At 33.0% G+C, this 21,081-nt stretch overlaps 2 protein-coding genes across 2 annotated transcripts; both read right to left on the reverse strand.

Annotated features, from left to right (window-relative positions):
* Positions 1–1,659: 1,659 nt before the first annotated feature.
* Positions 1,660–3,663, reverse strand: LOC132046529 (galactinol synthase 2). The gene is made up of 3 exons (XM_059437180.1): positions 3,185–3,663; positions 2,769–3,089; positions 1,660–2,281 (listed from the first exon to the last, which is right to left on the reverse strand). The coding sequence occupies exons 1-3, from the start codon at positions 3,512–3,514 to the stop codon at positions 1,925–1,927; spliced, it is 1,008 nt and encodes a 335-aa protein (XP_059293163.1). The 5' UTR covers positions 3,515–3,663; the 3' UTR covers positions 1,660–1,924.
* Positions 3,664–13,740: 10,077 nt separating this feature from the next.
* LOC132046530 (mannan endo-1,4-beta-mannosidase 7) lies at positions 13,741–17,325 on the reverse strand. The gene is made up of 5 exons (XM_059437181.1): positions 16,910–17,325; positions 16,391–16,585; positions 16,159–16,281; positions 14,765–14,967; positions 13,741–14,416 (listed from the first exon to the last, which is right to left on the reverse strand). Exons 1-5 carry the CDS (start codon positions 17,234–17,236, stop codon positions 13,963–13,965), a joined length of 1,302 nt encoding a protein of 433 aa, XP_059293164.1. The 5' UTR covers positions 17,237–17,325; the 3' UTR covers positions 13,741–13,962.
* Between the last annotated feature and the right edge of the window lie 3,756 nt (positions 17,326–21,081).

The raw sequence follows: 21,081 nt of genomic DNA on the forward strand, positions 1-21,081 counted from the left end.
TGAGAATTATAATTTAGAGGTTACATAAGTTACCAGACCAAAAGGATGAATATGGGTGATTAATGATAGGAGGTTGCAAACAAAATAATGGTCATATTATTACCACTAACAATTTAGAGGTTACATAAGTTACCAGACTAAAAGGATGAATATGGGTGATAATGATAGGAGGTTACAAACAAAATAATGGTCATATTATTACCACTTACAAATGTGGTTAAAGCCAAACTTAAGGCCCCATTCCATATTCTGCCTCGGACGTGGGAGTGAAAAGGCCGCAAACAAATGTATTATTTTATTATTAAAATGCTCTAAAATATCCTACAAAAGACAAGCATTAGAATACAATCGAGAAGAGACGAACTTAAAAATCCACATGAGAAGCAGAATTTTCACCAAAAGATTCAGCATCTTTATATATAACATTAAAAAAATAAAAAATCGAAAAAGGATGTTTGGATGAACCTCTTATGCCCCTCAAGCTTCGCCCGTCAACAAGGCTGTATCAAAAGTACAATACCCTAAATTCAGATGAACTCATCCATTTAACACCTTATTCCCGTTATTATGTTCACCCTCATTTATTTTAGTTATTTTCTTTTGGCAACAAGACTGCCTTTTTATATGATTTAAGTTTATGAAATATTCCATAACTACCATTTTGTGCTTTTAATTATTAGATTCTATTTTTGAACCGCAACCTCCTCTCTAATTACCTTTCTACCACACAAATGGTGTGAAACTGTTGACAATATCTTCAAACAAAATCAGCTGAATGAAAATTGCCGAGGAAACAGAACTGAGCAACAATACCACATATCATCTTCAAGGATTTCATTCTCAATCTGCCTTTTTATGGTATTCGAATTTTTATTGATCTCATGTACTCGATAAAATAGCAGATAATCTCCTATTAGCAATTGCTTTTATTGTTGTATTCAGCAAATTGAGCCAATTCAAAACAATATAAATTGAGGTGATCATTGACATATTTAAAACAAAGGGTACCATAAATTACATTTCACCGTGTTTGATAGGTACTAGTTCATAGCATTTTATCATTATCCTTAGAAAGACAAGCATTCGGTTTTGTTTCAAGCGAACGGAAGAATAACTGAATCAGTTTGCATCCACTGGGATAAAAGTTACAAGTATTTAGACCTTGGAATTAAATCACTTCACCACACCCACGTAGAGCGAAAAAGCCTTGTTACATGAAGAATATATAAAGGGAATGTAAAGAATCAACAAATAGAAAAGCAAACAACAGTTGCTTCGTAAGTACAGTAAATATTTTGTGTAACGCATGTGTAGTAAAAAATAACAAAAAAACAAAAATTCGCCTAGTACGACAAACATGTTTAAGAAATGAAAATGAATCCATAACCATGACAGATATATATTCCGCGAAGAACAAGATTTATCTGCAAGCATAATATTGAAGCAAATCTTTTCCAAATTTAGTAAAGTACGTAGTCATCATCTACAAGCACCGACATGTTCCAAATATGCACACAAGCAATTTTCCCAGAGGGAAAAATCCAACTATTTCCTCTAAACTCTTTCACATCTAGCTAGTTAGCTTGTCACATGAACTGATGTAATAATATCAAAACAACATAAATTCGAGGCCATCACTGAAACGGGACTCAAGATCAAGATTAACGTAAATACATACTTCATTTATGTACTCTTCCAATATCCATAAAACAAAAGAAGAGAAAAAGAAATCAGAACTCGAAACTTGTAGAACTACTGAAATTGCCTGTTATATTATACAGACAATCTCTATCTCTTGTAATCTAAGAGTAGCGCTCTGTAAAACTAGTATATTTTGCTTCTTTAAGACCCTATACATATCAAAGTAAAATCAGAAAGAACAAAAAAACTAAAAACAAGTACAAAGCATGCAATTATTAATAATCTAAGCGGCTGATGGAGCAGTAATATAGTGCAGAACACCAGCCTCTGAAATTGCAACCATAAATTTGTTAGCTTCAGCTTCGCCATCAACAGCAGCCACGTTGGCATTCTTGTAATCCAATGACTCGTCATTGTAAATATCCCACCAGTTCTTCACCAGCATCTTAATGTCTTCTCTATCCATGTTTTCTTCTTTGCCAGTATACCTCCATGGCTTAGACCCCGCAGCACAATAGTGAACAACTTTCACCTTGTTAAGGTCCACATTCTCTGGGTGACGCCACAACATAGCTAGTACCAAGTTGTAGTTGTTTGGAATTGGCTTGTAGACATCTTTGAAAAACATGTTCAAGAAATCCTGCAAAATTTTGCCAAGACAAAACCATTTTAGAAAGGAAAAAAATAGAAGACTCGTGTGCTTTGAGCTCCAACTATATACATATAAAAAATTAAAATATATTAGTGTATCATATATAACTTGTTTGGTCAAACTTTAAAAATTTAAAAGTGTTTTGAAAAAAAAAACTTGAGAGTTAAAGTATTTTGACAAAAAAAAAAAGTTTTATGGATGGTGGTAGACTATTTTCAGAACTGAAAAGAATAATATTTCTTTTGAATTAATTTTGAAACTTTGATCAAGTATAAATTGCTGCTTTAATATTGACAAAAGTATTTTTTCCAAATGGTTAGTTAAACACGACTTGATACTATTTCAAAATAATTTTTTGAAAAGCTTATCCGACAGATTTTTTTTTTTTTTTTTTTTTTTGAGATCTGATCAAACAAAAACTTGAATGCACTGCTCTAGATCTTTGGATTCGTTCTATTATTCAAGTATAAATTACCTGCTCAGCAAATGGAGTAGGAGGGGTAACTTTGAGGGTCTTCAAGAGATCATCATAAGTGGAGAGACTTGGCTCAAAGACAAACATGCCAGCATTGAAGTATAGAGGTGGCTTAGGGCCCAAATCTTCAGTCCACTGGACCTTATCTGGGCACTGTTGGCAGTACCCAACCTTATACTGTGGGGTGTGACTCCAAGTTTTCTCACAGAAACAATCCATCACCGCATAGAAATAGCCATCTGGCAAGTCAAAGAGGTGGTCTATGTTATCAAACACCTGGATATCCCCATCCAAGTATATCATCTTGCTATACTCCACAAACTGCATTCATTCGTTTAAAAAAGACATTTTAGCACTAAATTAAAGTGCATCACATAAACTGAGACAGACGAAATAACAGAATATAATTCTCATACCTCCCATATACGGAGTTTGGAATAGTTGATGACATAATAAGCCATAGCAAATTGAGTTTGGTTCTCTGGAGGGTAAACAGGCTCGATCTCTCGAACGATGCAACCTTGGTTGATGAGTATACGTCGATGTTCCGCAGGGACGTCAGGCAAACAAGCCACAACAAGTGGATAAGCAGATTTTGCCTTTCTCAATCCCTTGACCAAACCAACCACACCTTTCCAGTAATCACCGTTGCCTGCCAAGAACGTCACATAAGCACGCCTTGGCAAACTTGCTGCCTTGGCCAAACTAGTAGCCTTGGTTGCAAGACCAAAAACATTGGGTGCCATTTTTGTAACTTAGAAATGAGGATTTTTGAGGGATTTAAGATGAGAAAAAAGAAGCTAGCTCTTGAAAGTTTTGAACAAAAGATTGTTTTTATGTGTGTTGAAGAGAAGATTTCTGATGTTTGTTGATGGGTTTTGAGTGTTTCTGAGGTTGTTTATATAGGCGTTGGTGGAAGCAAAAAATATGTGAAATATAAATTGTCACAGTACCATATTGCATGGTGTCTCCGCAAATACGGTGTCGTTATCTCACTTGTTTCTTTGAAGTAGCACAGTTGGGGCCTGAAATTTTGAAAATTATATTTTTCTCCACACAGATCGGACTGTACGTGTTGTATCAGGTAAGATCCAACGGCTTAAATTTTTTTCCTTTTTTAATAACACTCAAATAGTGACGGTTACCTGTTGCTCGAGAGATATCTGGAAACTGGGCGGTGGTTTGAGTAATTAATTATTGTTTCTTTTTCTACAGTAATTAATTAAAGTAGAAAACTAGAATAATCTTTCATTTGGTCCACCGTTATTTAATTCCTTAAATTACCCACAAAAATAGAAACCTGGATCTCACTTTCGATTGAGTCATTTATTTGCGATAAAGTTAATTACTTTAAACTCTGCATGTAATCATGATGAGTTTCATCTACATTAATCTGTTTCAAATCAAATCCTTAATCTGTTAACGAGTAAATATTCTACACATGTTTAACACTATCTACTATGCATTTAAATCAAACACGGACACCTGGTATAAAATCAAATCTGACACAAAATTAATATAACTTGATTGTGGATATAAATTTCCTATTATGAAAACATACGTAATTATAACGTCTAAATTTTCCCAATGATTCATGCATCAAAAACCACCACCAACATATTTTTTCCCTGCCACATACCTATATAGTTATACCAAACTATTTTGTATTATTCTAGAGGAGTTAAGTAATTGTTCATGTAATATGAAGAACGTAAGTAAAGTAATATAGTACTTGGAAGTAAAATAATCAAAAGGCTAATTGAACTAATTAAGAATGGAGAATTTTATATGTTAAAGTTATTAAATTTTAGAAAAGAAAAATAGCGTGTACATTTTAATATTCACTTTTCAATTGTACTCATTTCCTGAGAGGTTTTGAAAGAAGTGTACGTCAAATTTTAAAATTCACTACTGAGTAATGAACGAAATTGTAATAGAAATTATAATTTTTACTAATTCCATAAAGACTTTGATAGTAGGAACTTTCATTTTTAATTTCACTTTATCTTCTAATTATTTTTTATCTATAATTTACTAGCGTTACAAATTATAAATTATATGGTTAAATGCTTCATTGAAATAAAAAGTTATGTGTATGTAATTGCGTCATATTACGATGTATCATTACTGTAATTTTACTTACTAACAATTTGCGTAATTTTCGCTACAAAAGTTTAACTATTCACTATAATCAATTTTAGAGCTCATTAATTAATTAGCTGATTGAATTTAGCTGATAAACATTAAGTGTTAATAAGTGCCTTTTAAATGCTGAAATTTATTTTTTAAAATAAGCATTTGCATGTTTGGGTATAAAATAAAAGTGATGAAATTGATAATAAGCAATATTTCTATTAAAATGACTAATTAATATATTCTCAAAGTTATTTTTAAAAATTATTAATTAAAAAGTATATATACTAGGAGAAGAACAAGCGATAAAAATGGAACGAGAAAGGAATTAGGAGTGCTATTTTGGGAACATAATTTTGAAAATTTAAAATATATTAAAGATAAAATAGTAAAGTACTGGATTAAAGTAAGAGTGCACACAAGTTGTAAATGGGCGACCACCTTATGATTTTTATCAATTTGTCCTGTAACACTATTAGTGTATAAGCAGTTTCGATCTTTAATAAACGCGTAAATAAGTTTAAAAATGTTTATAGGCTAGTTCCTTACAAGCTTACCCAAACAACCTGCTAATGGCTCTGATACTAACAAAAATATTAAAGTAAAAGTGAAGACCTTAATTTTAATCATTCAGGTCTCAATCATTAAGTGTAACTACACTCGTCAACCACCCGCATTAACCACCAGCTACCCTCGTCAACCACCTGCATTAACCACCAACACGTACACTCGTCAACCACCACGCATTAACCACCAATTATACTCGTCAACCACCCGTATTAACCACCAGTTATCCTCGTCAACCACCCATATTAACCACCAACTACACTCGTCGATCACCCATATTAACTACTTGTTAGTCACTAGCACGATCCATAATCACCACCAGCAACTATCGCCGTAGTCAGCACCACCACTATTAGCATCACTACCAACTACTACCACATTATTTCTTTAAAACATAATATCGATATGATATCAGCTTAATTAGTGTTTTATTTGATTTTATATTTTTTAATGTTGAGATAAAAATAAATTTAATATATTCAATTGTTGCAAAAACAAACGATCTCAATTGTCTAGTATTCAAATCTTAATATACATTTTAATATCAGATGTGAATTTTGATTAAAATATTTTAATCTCAATACACATTTTAATTTAAAATTCGGATATATATTTAATTCAGATGTCTTAATCTTAATATATATTTTAATTTTCAAATATATATATATATATATATATATATATATATATATATATATATATATATAGATTCAGTTTTAATTTTAATAAAAACAAATGAGGCTTTTAGTCCTTTTTTTTTCTTAGTGCCCTTGTGCAAAGTAGTCCATAATATATATATATAGATTCAGTTTTAATTAATCAGTTTTAATTTTAATAAAACAAATGAGGCTTTTAGTCCTTTTTTTTTTTTTTTTTTTTTTTTTTTTTTTGTCTTAGTGCCCTTGTGCAAAGTAGTCCATAATAGATTTTTGGCCCTCTAATATCAACTGACGTTGCCACCCTTTTTTTTTTTCCCTTGAATTAAGGGACCACCGACGCTGCAAACCTGCACTATCAGAGGTCTGTTTAATTTAACCATACTTTTTTCGGAATGAACATATTAAGGAACATTCACAGCAAAAGATTATCTTTTCAAAAGAGACGAGTGACGACATAGTAGAATAACATTCTTTTACAAGTTTAGTCTTGGAAAGCCGCAGGATTTGATCATAAATAGGAATTAGTGTTTTTTTTTTGCATTATCTCCTTTTTATATATTTTGATTTTGATTATTTCGTTATCTATCAATAAATGAACATTGTTATTCCAAAATTCCATATACAAACATATAAGTCGGTTTACACCACACGTGCAAGATTATTATTTTTAAAATTCTATTACATTGAGCAAGAAAGAATAACGGATCTGATTGATACTTCTAGACTATAAATAGTGAAGTTAGACTTCTCTTATTGATTAGTGGTACGCGTATATATGGGTAAAACAAAAACTTTTTTTTCTTCTTATGCTTCTAAAAACAAGTGTCAAATCGGTAGGGACAAACACAGTATGATAGGATTGCATGTTATAAAGTAAATAGAATTATAGAAATTGCACAAACATTTACCATTCTTTTGTAAAAAATTGTTGATCCAAAGTTCTTTACCTAGGAGTACTAGGTTTTCTGCTTAATTTCTTAGCTCATTGATGATATTTCCATTACATACATTTTACTGAATAAATCAGTGTTTGACAATGTTGTCGAGAATCAATATCTAATTTCAAAATTAAAGTTAATGAAAATATAATATAATTATAATGCTAGATTATTTAAATAATTAGAGTCATTGTTTTGCTTCGAACCAAATCGATGCTAGATCTATTTTTTTTTTTTTCTGAAAATGAAAAGATCTAACCTACATATTGAGAAAATATTTGTTTAAAAATAGCAACAACCACGTAATGACATCAAGACCTTGTAAAACATATGGGGTTATATTTTAATCAGGACATCTCATTTTACGTCAACTTATGGAGTATTTTATAATATGCTTGCGTGAATTTTACTTTTTCTTTTTATTTTATATACACAGATTTCCTTTTTTGCTTACGTACAATAAAATACAAAATCTTTAACCCACAACACGGGTTTTGACTCTGTAACCGTCGCCGACCAGGGACCAGTTTAGGATCAAAATTAAGGCGTAAACTCATCCATTATGCATCCACGTGGCTAATTCTTGCCACGTGGTGTGCCCCATAGGCCATTGCTCGTCGGTGTGGGCTATCCATTGAAATGTCCTTCAATGAGGCAGGTCCCACAGTAGTTAGGGAGGTTAAATAATGGGCCCACCTTGGCCCACATATCAAGCGTGTTCACTACGCGGGCTACAAAATGCAAAAACAGGTATGCTTTGAGCTACTTTTCCTGACTTGTTCTATTTAATTTTCGTTTTTTTTGTGAAGTTGTTATGTTAGTTGGTTATTAGTTACACTTGTGTGTGAAAGGTAAGAAGAATTGACAAGTGTGGTTAATTTTGGATGATAGCGTTAGGATAAGGAGATAATTTTATTTACCTCAAACCGACCAAAACGTTATCCAAAGGAAAAAGAGTAGTTGAGGATGAACATTTGACTACCGACTGATGAGTAATGAGCAACTTTAGCATTTTGCTGGAATATTCTAAGGAAATTGATGTGATCAAGGAAGATGGCGTGATTTGTTGCTGCGTTGAAGAGTCTACTGGAGTGTGGGGCTTGTGGGGTGGGTCATGGTTCTCACAATTTCCAGACTCTGTTGCCCGCTACGCGACAGTATTGACTATTAACGCCAAAGACGTAGGACATTTCAAATTTGACAGCTTCATTAAGATTAAAGATGACAGTAATGTTAGAAAAAATGTACTTACATCACATAAAATGTTTTATTTATATTAATTATTTCGACTGATATCATAGTTTATAAATGTGAGCTCAATTGTAGTGATAATTAAATATTAGGTCGTGCATTTTATGTGTTTGGTAGGTCTACTAAGAAGGTAAGTGTAAGCTTAGCACAATGAGATTTGTAATGGGAGAACCCTATACAAGGCACACTTGGGTCATGTCATTTGCATTTTTTCCCTATTTTGTGGTGGCTTTAATTTTTGTCAAAATCGAGCTTATGCCTCTCGAGACATAAGTTACGGATTATAAAATTCACAAGTTATGCCAGCTCTATTAAAGAAACTTATGTCCTGCTAAACATAAGTTTAATTTTGAAGGGCAAAAGTTATATACCAACCCATTTGAAGGGAAACCATGCAATTACTTCAACACACTTTTGTCTTCTCTTATAATATATCAAGAAAGTGATAGATAAATGTGTGGTAGCTGTTCCAGTGACGTTGTCAGGCCAACATCCCAACCCCAATTTCCCCCTCCCCACCACCACCACCACTGCCCCACCACCTCACAGTCATACTATTTAGTTGTTTGCCTAGATTATATATAAATGTTCGTGGGACAAAATTTTTTGTTAACTAAATAAACATCAGAAAAATAAGTATTTAAGTAACAAAACCACTTGTCTTTTTTAACCAAACACACCGTAAAGCGATTCTCTTTTATTTATTTCCTATCATCTTGTTTTGACCTGGAAAGAGGCCTAATTCAATGCCAAACTTTTTATGGGTCTCTTGAAACAGGCCAGGCCCTTTTAGGAATTTCTAGGCCGAGAAGAGGGCTTTACTCTTCGTAAACTTGGTTATGGGTCTGGAATTTCTAGTCAAGTAGCCCTTGCTGAGAAAAAGGCCTTGTCATGCCTACCTGAATATGGGCCTCTAAAATGAGGCCCTTTTAAGAATTTCCAATCATCTTTCCCCGGCTAAGAAAATGGCCTTACTCATGCAAGCCTGGCCATGGGTCTCTGAAACCAGGCCTTTTTATGGACTTCCAAACATGCTATTCTTGGTTATCATTTCATGAACCGACCTATGTATGCTTGGGGAAAATAACCTAATAATACTACTTAAGACTCTATATTAGAATATGTAAAATTTTCACAAATAGCTACCTTTTAGCTGCTTCTAACAAGCTATAACTACAAGTTCATTATTTACAATTCGTAGCTGGTTTTTCCTATATTTAGATCCTGGACGCATCGCATAAATATAGCCAAAATATAGACTAAATACACGGAACTGTTGAGCAAATAATGCCTCTATTTAAGGGGAAAAAATCTTTTTCAAACTAAACAGAAATCTGTTTTTAATGTTCCATAAATCACGCAAATCTCATTCTCTTCCATATCTAATCACATATCTCATTCAACATCTAATCATTCACATAAAATTTGAATTCAAAAACTCTCTTCATATTTTTTCCCAAAATATAACTAAAAAAAAAAAAAAAAAAAAAAATCTCTTTTTAATGTTCCATAAATCATGCAAAGCTTGATTTGTTCATCAATCGAATTGCATAGTGACAAGTTGAGATTGTCTCCCGATGCTTTATGACCGTCGGCTTTGTATTCGTTATTAAAAATATTCAATGAAATTACATTATTAAAAGTCAAAAATATTAGTTATTGAGTGCAATAAGCTGATATTGAATATTATTTAGTAACTTTAATAAGATGGGAAAACTAGACTCCATAAAAAAACTTTAATCCCTAAGGGTGGCTTTTGATTGACTGTATTTTATCTGTATTATGATTGTATTTTTGAGTGTATTCTAATTGATCCGTAAGATTTGAATCATAATGAATATATTTACAATATATTTCACTTGTATTTTGTATGTATTTTAGAAGTATTAAAATTGTTCTTTGATTTTTTGAAGTATATTGTACAGAAAAATGGATTTTATGGTTCAATAATGAATTCAAGTGTACCGTGAATATGTAGAGAAAATGCATAGAACTCTTCCTGGTTCATCAATAAAATATAGTGAAACATGTAGGAAATACAAACTTGATATTGAAATGCACTTTGTAATTTTTTAGCAGTAACTATACAAGAAAAATATAAATGTAATAAAAACAGAATTCAAATCTACGATTAAACTATACAACAAGCAGGATCATTACCAAAATACATAAAACTTCTTCTAAAATCTTCATAAAAATAATGTCGCAACAATGATGTTATACATAAAAAAAAAAGTTGGAGAAAAAAAAAATAACTTAAAACATAAACTGTTCTGTCTACAAATCTACTCCTGAACATCTACTAAAATCACTGCATCATAATCAACGGTAGCCTTGACAGGTATTGGTGGTTGCTCGTTATCAATAAATGCATTCGTGTTGCCTTGTCGATTTGCGTCGTATCTCATACGGAGAAACTTTGCATCAATTTCAGTTGGAATGCGTCAAGATATACTGAAACTTTACATTAACAAAACATGAAAAAATAACAAAATAACAAATTAACCACAATAAATAACAACACATTCAAGATATACTGAAAATACACTATAAATATAATGCAAATATATCAATGTCAAATGCACTGTGGTTGTCACTACAACAGTGTGTGACTGTGCTATAAAAATACACTTCAAATACACTGAATATATACTACAAAATATACTTTGATAAAAAGTAAACACAAATTCAAAATCACATAAATTTACAAGCAACAAATTAGGTAGAAAAAATATATCACACACAATTAAAAACACAAACTAATTGAAGTAATAAAAAAATACAACAAAAATATACTTAAAATGTATGCAAATTATAGATCTGGTGAATTAAAAAAAGGAGAATTAACTGAAGTTCATCAAAAAATACGATAAAAATATACTTAAAATGCAAGTAAAATACATATCTTGTGAAGTGAATCATTAATAAGAAAAAATACCCCTTGGAGAACATGAATATTTTTACTCTTGTCCAATAACAAAAATTTCATATCTGCATTCAAAAATTCCGGTGGCCGGTGGTGGAGGGCATTTAGGAACAGTCATGGCGGTTAAATGATTTGGTCTTTAATATTTTCTGTTCAAATAGGCAGATCTTTTTAATTGCTACAGATCTGACCGTATCAAATAGGCTGGTCTTTGTAATTGCTACGGATCCGACCATGCAATTGCGCGTATCCGACCGAAAAAGAGAAGACGACCGACGCCGTCAAATCACGCCGGAGAAGACGGTGGTCTAAAACGACATGAGGATGAATGATACATGGATCCCTCAAAACAAAAATAAAAAAACCTTTAAACTTCCACTGAATACAGGGAAAGATAAAAATCTGTGGCTCAGTAAAGCCCAAAAAGAAACAAAAATGATGAGGGAGAACAACAAAATAACAGAGAATCTTACATATTTTAGGAAATAGAGTTGAATTTTGGGGGTAAAAGGTTGAAATTAATGAGCAGTTAATACAGAGTAAAAAAAGGAAGTGAAAGAAATCAGAAACTGATTTGAAAAGCACGAAATTAGGGGAGATGGGGAGTTAGAAACGTGTATATTTAGGAAAAGGGGAAAGAGAGAAAGTGTGCAGTTAAAAAATAGGAGTGTGGGGAGTGGTAAGTTAATTGGTGGAAAAGTGGGTAGCTATCAGTTGTAAAAATATAATATTATAGCTACTAAACTTAATTATTAAAAAGTATAGTTATGTTCCATAAATATGTAACATAGTAAGCTATGCCAAGTAAAATTTACTAAGAAAATATAAGGATACTTTTTTTTTTATTTACAAAACATACCAACAAAATTACAAAGTATACCAGATTTGAGTTTAATGGGATCCCACGATTTTAAGCTTTTTTTTAAGGAAAATAATTTGATTTTAAATGTGGTCTTAATTTTAGGATAGTTATCTATCAACTTCTTCTTCTTTTTAAAAAGATTTCTCTCTCTCTCCCCTTCCATGATAGACACCATTTCTAGACCTAAAATCCATCTTCTCTAGAATAAATTTTCAAACCAATATTATAAAATATTTTTTATTACTGACCTGTGTATTAGTTGTATATAAAATTGGTTTGTATTGTTTGAGACGTGTGATCATTGTGTGTTTGAAACCTTTATATATTGTATAAACTGTAGTTTTCAAAAATGTTGTAAACTAATATATGTATGAAATGTGTATGAAATCTGCTATATATCATTTAGATATATGCGGTACAACGTGTATGAAATGCGAATAAATTCGATATGAATTAATGTATGAAATGTGTACGGAATCTGATTTGTATCAATCAGAAAACTTATTATACATATATACTTTCTCATAATCTATACATACTTTGATCAAATTTTATACAATTTATATGTACTTTAGCATAATCAAAATATATATACAACTTTTAAACATATTTCATACATAAAAATTATAACTAATTTATACAGTTATACATATTGCATACAAAAATTTATACATATTTATTTTCTGGCGTATGAACTTTGTATGAAATCTAGTTTGTATCAATTACAAAATTATTAGACATATTTTCTCAAAATTTATACATACTTTCATTATAGTTTATACAATTTAAATGTACTTTATCATAATCAAAATACACATATGATTTTTATACATGTTTCATATATAAAAATTATAACGAATTTATACAGTTATATAAATATTGCATACAAAAATTATACATATATGTTTTCTGGTGTATGAATTTTGTACATAAAAATTATCGATTAGAATGGAATTTTTGAGTAAAAGTTGGAGAAAATCAGGAACAATATCTCTTAATTTTGAATGGGGAGAGAAAAGTAGATGAAATAAAAGAGCAAAAGTTGGAGAAAATCAGGGAACAATATCTCTTAATTTTGAATGGAGAGAGAAAAGTGGATAAAATAAAGAAAACAGTTTATTTACTTCTTTTTAATTTGTCTGATTCGTATAGATTTTGTAACAAATCTATTGATATATTTTGTAAACTGAAAAGTATCGTCATATTCTGTAAATATACCCTCTTACTATGTACATATATGTTTTTTGCTCGTATGCTTAATCGGTGTGTAAAATGAGTGTGTTATATTTTTATCAATCCTAAAAATTTCACATGCCTTATTCTTTAGAGTGCCATTTTGAAGACAGTTGATTACACAAATATTTGTCTAGAAAGTTAATTCCCAGAGAAAAGAAGACTCATTGTGTGATATTTATTTAGGAAGTTAATTAATTCCCTCAAATTTGGAACACAAATGTTACTTTGGCTATCAGATAATTTTCGGAATAAATTTTAGTGCTTTTATTAGTAGTAGGGAAAAACACACAGAAGGGAAAAAGACTTCTTTCCCTTTTCCCTTTCATTACTGACAGAAGGATATATAATTGGAAAATTACTAGCATGTAAGTACCAACACAAGTAGTCAAAGTACCAAAAAGACACCACAAGTACTAAGTATTCTATTAACCCACCTGGATGAATCATAATCATCTCTAAGAAGGGCTATTGCAAACACTTAATGAAATGTTATCTATGTCATGCAAAATCCTTTAGGACAGTTTTTCTGTCACACAAACTGCTTCATTTAAAAAAGAAGTTATAGCTCAAACTGAAAGATAGCATCTTATCATCAGTTTCCGATTCGCCTAGCATCTTATCATCAGTTTCCGATTCGCCTTCCTCTATTTCTATCTGACCAACCCCTTCTGGCAGCTTTTGCTCTATTCCATCTCTGAACGTTTCTCATTCTTGCAAATATTTTTCGAATCTGGTACAACTTATGAGATTGTTGAGCAATCAAATTTGCAGTTGAAGGGTTCTGGCTTAAGATGATCTCATATCCATCTCGAAAAGAGTCCATTCCTTCACTTAAAAGTTGCCAGAAGAGCCCCCCTGCTGCTGCTCCCCCACGCTTGGCTGATGAATATATCGTGTAATAGACTGTGTTGTAAAGAAGGTCCCTTTGGTAGGAGCTGAAACCTGAATCTTTCGAAGATTTTCCGAACTCTGTGATCAGTAATGGCTTTCTAAGAATATATTGAGCATCTTGAATGTGGGAGTTTAGCCAATTGTTGAGAAATGATAGCTGAGCTTGATCATTTGAGTTTGTTATCCTGTCATATCACAACTTTATAATTAAGAAACTCTTAAATATTGTAACCATCTCATCTAAAAGTTCCTCTCTTAGAGATGAGACACTTTGTAACACATCTCTCAAATGCAGACCTGATTCATTTTCCATGCTCAAGCACATAACTGTTTTTGTTTTTATGTGACGATGAGACTTGAACTCAGGATTGCTGATCCGATATCATATCGAATTGTGTCACTTTATTTAATAGTTTAAACATTTAAATGAGACGATCACATAAAACACACTTGAAGTTTCAAGATAACTTAAGTGATATAATCTCCGTAAAGGATATTATTGTAATGTGCAGATGTGGTTCTGAAAAGTTTACCATTGATCAGGATAGGCATGAGCAGTGGCAAAATCAATGCCAGGGATACGGTTGTTGGCGATGAAGTCGGTTCCTATGTCAAAATTAGGATTCAGATTCCTCCTCTGAGGAGTTGTTTGTCCGTAGAATCCTTCTAAGCCAACTTCTAACAAATGGTTTCTGTCAATGGACTTAACATAAGAAGCCATCTCTGTTGCCCAGGCCTGCACACAACCAACTAAAACTTAGTATAAATCCTTTTCATGCTGTTTCTCTCCAGAAAACATAAATTCTTGTATTAGGATGTAGTGACATCAAAAGTAATAAATGAGTGCACTAGAAATTGGCAAGGAAAGCAGATGACATTAATTTCTAGTCAACTACTGGTTCTTATGAGCGTTGTCCATTTCTGGGGCATCGAAGTATGTGAACTAACATGGGATCTACCGGGATGAAAATTAATGGAGAACTTTAATCTGGTACTTTAATACTAGTAACCATGCCGCACCCATATCAGATTCAAAGGGGTCATTTATATTCGTAGTAGGCGTCATATTAAATTTCCTATTAAATAGCCAGACTTAATTTTTTCCTATTACTCTTTGGATATTGGCAATTTAACCCATATCTATTTTAGAAACTTGCACCATTACTATTAAGCTGTAAGCCTTAATCCAAACTTCTGTAGTACATCTGAGGGGCCTGTGGTGTTATCGTCACATGGAGGATTGAGAAGTTACTGTAGTTGCAAAATGCAAACCAATTGTAGCATTGTACTTGAGTCATGTATCCTGTATCTTAGAAGGACAAACGACACTAGATTATAGTTTATACAGTATTCAATCTCACTTGGTTATTCTTTGTACTTCTTTGTACTCCCTCCTTTCATTTTTACTTGTCCACAAAGAACTTAGTACTCCCTTTAAAAATACTCAAATAAATGAAGTGTATATTTTAATACGATACCCATATTAATTGATATATAGTCGCAATGAACTCGGTGAATGAGTAGTTAATGTTGATGAAAAAATAAGAATTTTTTTTTTTGTCTTTAAGTGGACAAGTAAAAGTGAAACTTTACTTTTAATATAGTGAACAAGCAAAGGCGAGCAGAAGGATTATTATTTAATCTAATCCTGTATCACAATTTATCACCGTATTTCAAGGCGTAATTGTCTGCATCTAACTTGCAAAACCGTAAAAACCACCAAAGCAGAAAAGGAATCCCGACCCCAGTTTTAATTTAACGTTCAGACAAAAAAGAGGAATTAAAAGGTAAAGAGAGTGCAAGGAAGTGGATAAAGTGAAATTAAATTTAGCTTTTCTTCTTAAAAGTCGACCCATTGATTTAAAAACTCTGCTTAAAAATGAAACCATGGATAAATGCATATAGATGTGGAGAAAGAAAAAAGAACCTGAATGGTTCTTCCGGAAGGATCTGATGTGCATCTTGGTTCATTCATAAGCTCCCATGCCATGATTGTAGGGTCATTCTTGTAAACAACTCCATTGAGTTTGTTGTATCTATTGAGTACAGTCTGCATAGTAAAAACCAAAACCAAAACCAAAACGTCATGCTTTTTTCTACACAATTTAAACTGACCAATTAGAATCAAGGAAAATGGTAAGATGCAATTTTGTGATTACCCTAATATGATTCTTGTAATAGCCCTTAACAACAGAGTTTCTGAAGAAATCATCATCCGAATTGAGGTACTGCCCATGACTTCTAGCCCAGTTCACATACTGTTTCTTCCCCCCAAAGCTCTCATAATTATTTGCAAAGCTTAATACAAGCTTAATTCCATACCTTCTTGCTTCAGATATCACAAAATCCAACCCCTTCAAATCAATTAGTTACACAAAAGTTAGACTTGGAGGAACATTAGGCAAAAAAATCAGGACAAAACAAAATATGTACTACTCCCTCCGTTTTGATTTATTTGTCTTAGTTTGACTGAGCACAAAATTTAAGAAAGCTGAGAAAGATTTTTGAATCCTGTTGCCTTAAACTAAAAAAGTACGTTAAATGAATCATACTGTCCTTTTAATCTTGTGATTTTAAACATATCGGGTGGGATGTTGGAATTAAAGACGTTTTCTAAACTGACTAAAAAGGAATTGCAAGACAAACAAATTGAACGGAGGGAGTAGCAAAAAAGAGACCTTAAACATATTCTCATTGTAGGAGCCAGGAGCATATTGTAGTGGCCTGTATCCACCATCACTAAAAGCCCAAGTTCTAGCAACAGTAAGGCCATGGCTTGAAGCTTCTCTAAATGCAGCTGAAACTTTGGATCTTTGAGATGGGTCAGAAGCTACATACATTAGCCAGTAAGCGTTAAAGCCATTGGCGTAAAAAGGGTCACCATTTAGCATGAAATGGATCCCTCGGGTTCTAATGAACCCATCCCCTGCTTCAACTTGAACAAATAAGCAGATTTTTTGCACAAAGAAAATTAGAAAAAGTGTGTATGCTAAATGCTTCTTCATCTTTCTTTTGATTTTAGAACCGTGTGGTTTAGAATGCCAATGAAGGCGGAGAAAACATTTTATTTGCAGCTTAGAGTAGTGTGGGGCTCTGTAATACTTTGTGCAAATGTGGCCCCACCACTACTATTATCGGCTATCAGAGCAAAGTAACAGTGACTGCCAAGTGGTTTGTTTTGGGAGGTGGATAAGAAAACAATAAAAGAAGGGCTGGGATCTTTGAAGACAGGAATCATTCATTTTCAAAGTAGAGGTGAAATGTCAAGTTCGTCGGTGTGAAATACGGTAGCATTAAGGACAAATATGACTTATAGTAATTTGTTATTAATAGTAAGAATGACAATATATCATAGGATAAAGTTAAAATATCTTGTATATTGAAAATGTATAATTTAGACTGTTTTTTTTTATAGCAACAATGTGTATAAATAGGCCTTATAAATATATAACTGATTTTCAACTACATTGTGTATAGAAGTGTCAAAATGGACTGGCCCAGCTCAACCCTAAAGGGCCAAAGAATTAAATGGGCTAGGAAGGGCTGGCCCTTTTAATTGAAGGTAAAAGCAAAATGGCAGCCTAACCCAGCCCTAAGCGGGCTGCGGGCTAGGACGGGCCAGCTCTTTAAGTTTTTTAGTCTTTTGAAATAACATTTTCTAAGTGAATTTTGGTACAATTTGAACATGAAAGTTTTGCAAAATAGAATCTTCTACCGCCCATTCTTGCGCAAATCCATATCATAGAAGAAAAAAATTCAAAAGAACAAATATAAATTATTATTTTTAATCACTAATTCAGATCACATTCAAAAGAAATTAAACATAATATAAATTCTACGACTAAAAAGTATTACTCCAGTTTCTAATTACTACTTAGTTGTAAGTACATTCTTTTTTCTCATTATTTTTTATCTTTTTGTTTAATTTACTTATATTTTTTTTTTTACTCCCTCCGCCCCAAAAAGATTATCCTCTTTTGACTTGGCACAAAGTTTAAGAAATAAAGGAAGACTTTTGAAATGTGTGGTCCAAAATAAGCCTTAGATATTTTTGTGGTACGTAAATCATTTCATAAAGTTAAATTGTTTTTAAATATAGAAAGGGATAATCTTTTTGGAACGTACTAAAAAAGGAAAGATATGAATTTTTTGGAACGGAGAGAGAGTAATTAATTTATTATTCTTTTCTTAAATGGGTCACCTCGGCCCAACCTCGACGCGTCGACCAAGAGAGGCTGGGCTTTTGAGCCTTACTTTTATATGAGCCAAAGAAATCTTAGCCCAATCCTACTTAAATAAAGGGTTGAGTTAGACCGGCCTCACAGGCCAAGCCAATATTAACAGCTCTAATTGTGTATATTCGTCGATGGTCCAGACTCCTTAACTCCCTAATTAAAGCCGCATGCCCCCCTTAGGGAATCATAGGTTGCTTAAAGTCATCTACCATAAAGACAAGTATCTCTTACAAGATTAACCTTCTAGGCCAAAAGGTCTCCATGATTTCTTCTCCTGAGATACACAACAAATAAGATAATCTGCATGCGGAAAAAATGTACTTGAGCATGCATGTATGATTATGAATTAACCCAAGCGCGAATCAGGGAGTGCCGACACCTTGGTAAAAAGAATCAGGGTCATTGTGGAAAGACCAATACATGGGACCATAGGTGGAGTAGCTTTTGCTTTTTAGCTTTGTCCTACGCAACAGTCCATTATTAAATTATGCTCGCAGGATGATTGATGGACATAAATTGCTGCTTACTGTTATTAAAACCACCAGGTCAGAGTGGTAAAAGAGTAATTGTAACCGCGCCAATTTTTAGACCTATGGTAATCAACCATCCATTATAGTACTACCAGTACTGTGTTTATGGAAAGAGGCAGTAAATGTAACCACAGAGAGAGCGATCCTTTACAACTACAAAATTAATTAGAGGGGAAATTTAAGCCACAATTTTGTGGACAATTAATGTGCCGATATTTTTCTGGAAGCATTGTGAATTGTGACACAGCTCTCTTATCTATTGCAATATGAGCGATGTCTTTGTCTAATTTTTACATTATTTATTATGGTGCACTTTTAAGAGCATGTTTTTGACGATCATCTGGTTGAGAACTCGATTCTTATCATTTTAAAGCTAGACTAGATCTGCCTCACACAGCCAATTCACGAGGATATGAAAGCTACATAAAAGGCAAGTATTTTGCAAATTTTTGGATAGAGCTTAATTGGACCTAATTTAACAAGGTTTCCCTGTCCTTGTCAAGATTTTTAAGGCCTGTAACACAGCCATGTGGCTACAACTTACGAACATCAAGGTAGGGTTTCAAGTTTCAACAGCCATCAGAGAAGAGGAAAGCAAGCAACTCTCCTTTCTCTTATGATTTTCCGTACCTCTTCTCTTCCGAAAATAACGTCAAGACAATATTAGCAAGATGCTGCTGATGATGATAAGTGGTAACACTTTTATATAGTAGTTCCATATGTGAAAAATTCATTTGTTAACGATAATTAGAAATTGGCATTCAAAATTCACCTAGAAAATTAAGAATCTCAACATCACAGACTCGTAGTAATTATGGTACTGGGTATGTGATAGTGCTAGAAACAGTATAAATTAGTAGCTCCTTTATTCTCAGAGACACAATTCTCGAAGGAGCTCGTTGGTCCTACTTGGTTTGGTTAAAAACATTTGGCGGTGAATGAATGGACGCATTTAGAGGCGACATCTGCGGCGAGATTTATCATTTACCAAACTTTTGGTAAAGACATATCGAGTGGGGTGTCGAGCGATCTATCATCACAAATTCACAAAGATAAATCGAGCCATGGGTCCCAATTTGTGGCCTACATCTCACCAGTAGGTGAAGCAGCTGCTGTAAAGCAAGTACTCCTAAGTAGAGTGATACCCATACTTGCACCATACTCATCAATAAAACCACAGACAGAATCTTGTACCTCCTTGACCCTCTTGGATTCAGTTGGTCAATGGTCATTGTGTACCTGGTTGGCCTACATCATTAGGTTCTAATCTTCTGCTTTCTATTTAGGTGGTCTTTTAAAAGATAATCAGTAATCAAATTCATAACCCAAAAGCTTGGATTAGTCGGGTCAAAGAGTATTGCACGTGATCTTCAAAATGTTATTATTGGAATGATACATAGGAATTAACCAAGATTATCCCCAACTTGATTATCTTTGAATTTACTTGTCGTCATACGCTTGTGACCAATAAATATGGGCCTTTAAGCAAATAGGTTTTTTGTCATCTTGGTCCGACCATTAACAGATTACAACCGTTAACCAAATGATGGAATTTGGCTATCTCAGCCTCCATTTTAGGCAATTGGAAAGTTCAGGTGGTCACTTGGTGATAACACCATTATTTTTTTGTTATAGATCTTCCGCAGCTGTAGGACTAAAACAGTCACCGACTGAAATCGCAGAAGGATCATTTAGATTACAGGCATAGAAGGACAACGGATAGTTCAGTAACTGTTTCGATGGAAACTATTGTTAGTTCTGTGAAAACCCATTAGTTTCTGCCCCAAAAGTCAACCAAAACGAGGAGATACAGTAAATTTCTCTTTCCAAGACATTGCACCAATCTTTGTCCAACTATCGAACACCAAAAACTTCCATACCAAATGGAGGTTTAAGGATATATTAGTGTTATTTGGTGTTAAGCAACTGGTCCGTTGGCTGAAGAAATCTAATCAAGGGTTCCGTAGGCAAGTCACCTCTAAAGTGCAATTGCTCCTCAAGGCCTGCAAAGTTCACAAAGAACATCCTTCACAAAAAACATCCACTTTAATTTGCCCAACTTCTATAAGAACCATTTCGCAGTGG

This window comes from Lycium ferocissimum, chromosome 2, assembly GCF_029784015.1.
Source record: "Lycium ferocissimum isolate CSIRO_LF1 chromosome 2, AGI_CSIRO_Lferr_CH_V1, whole genome shotgun sequence".
Lineage (NCBI taxonomy): Eukaryota > Viridiplantae > Streptophyta > Magnoliopsida > Solanales > Solanaceae > Lycium > Lycium ferocissimum.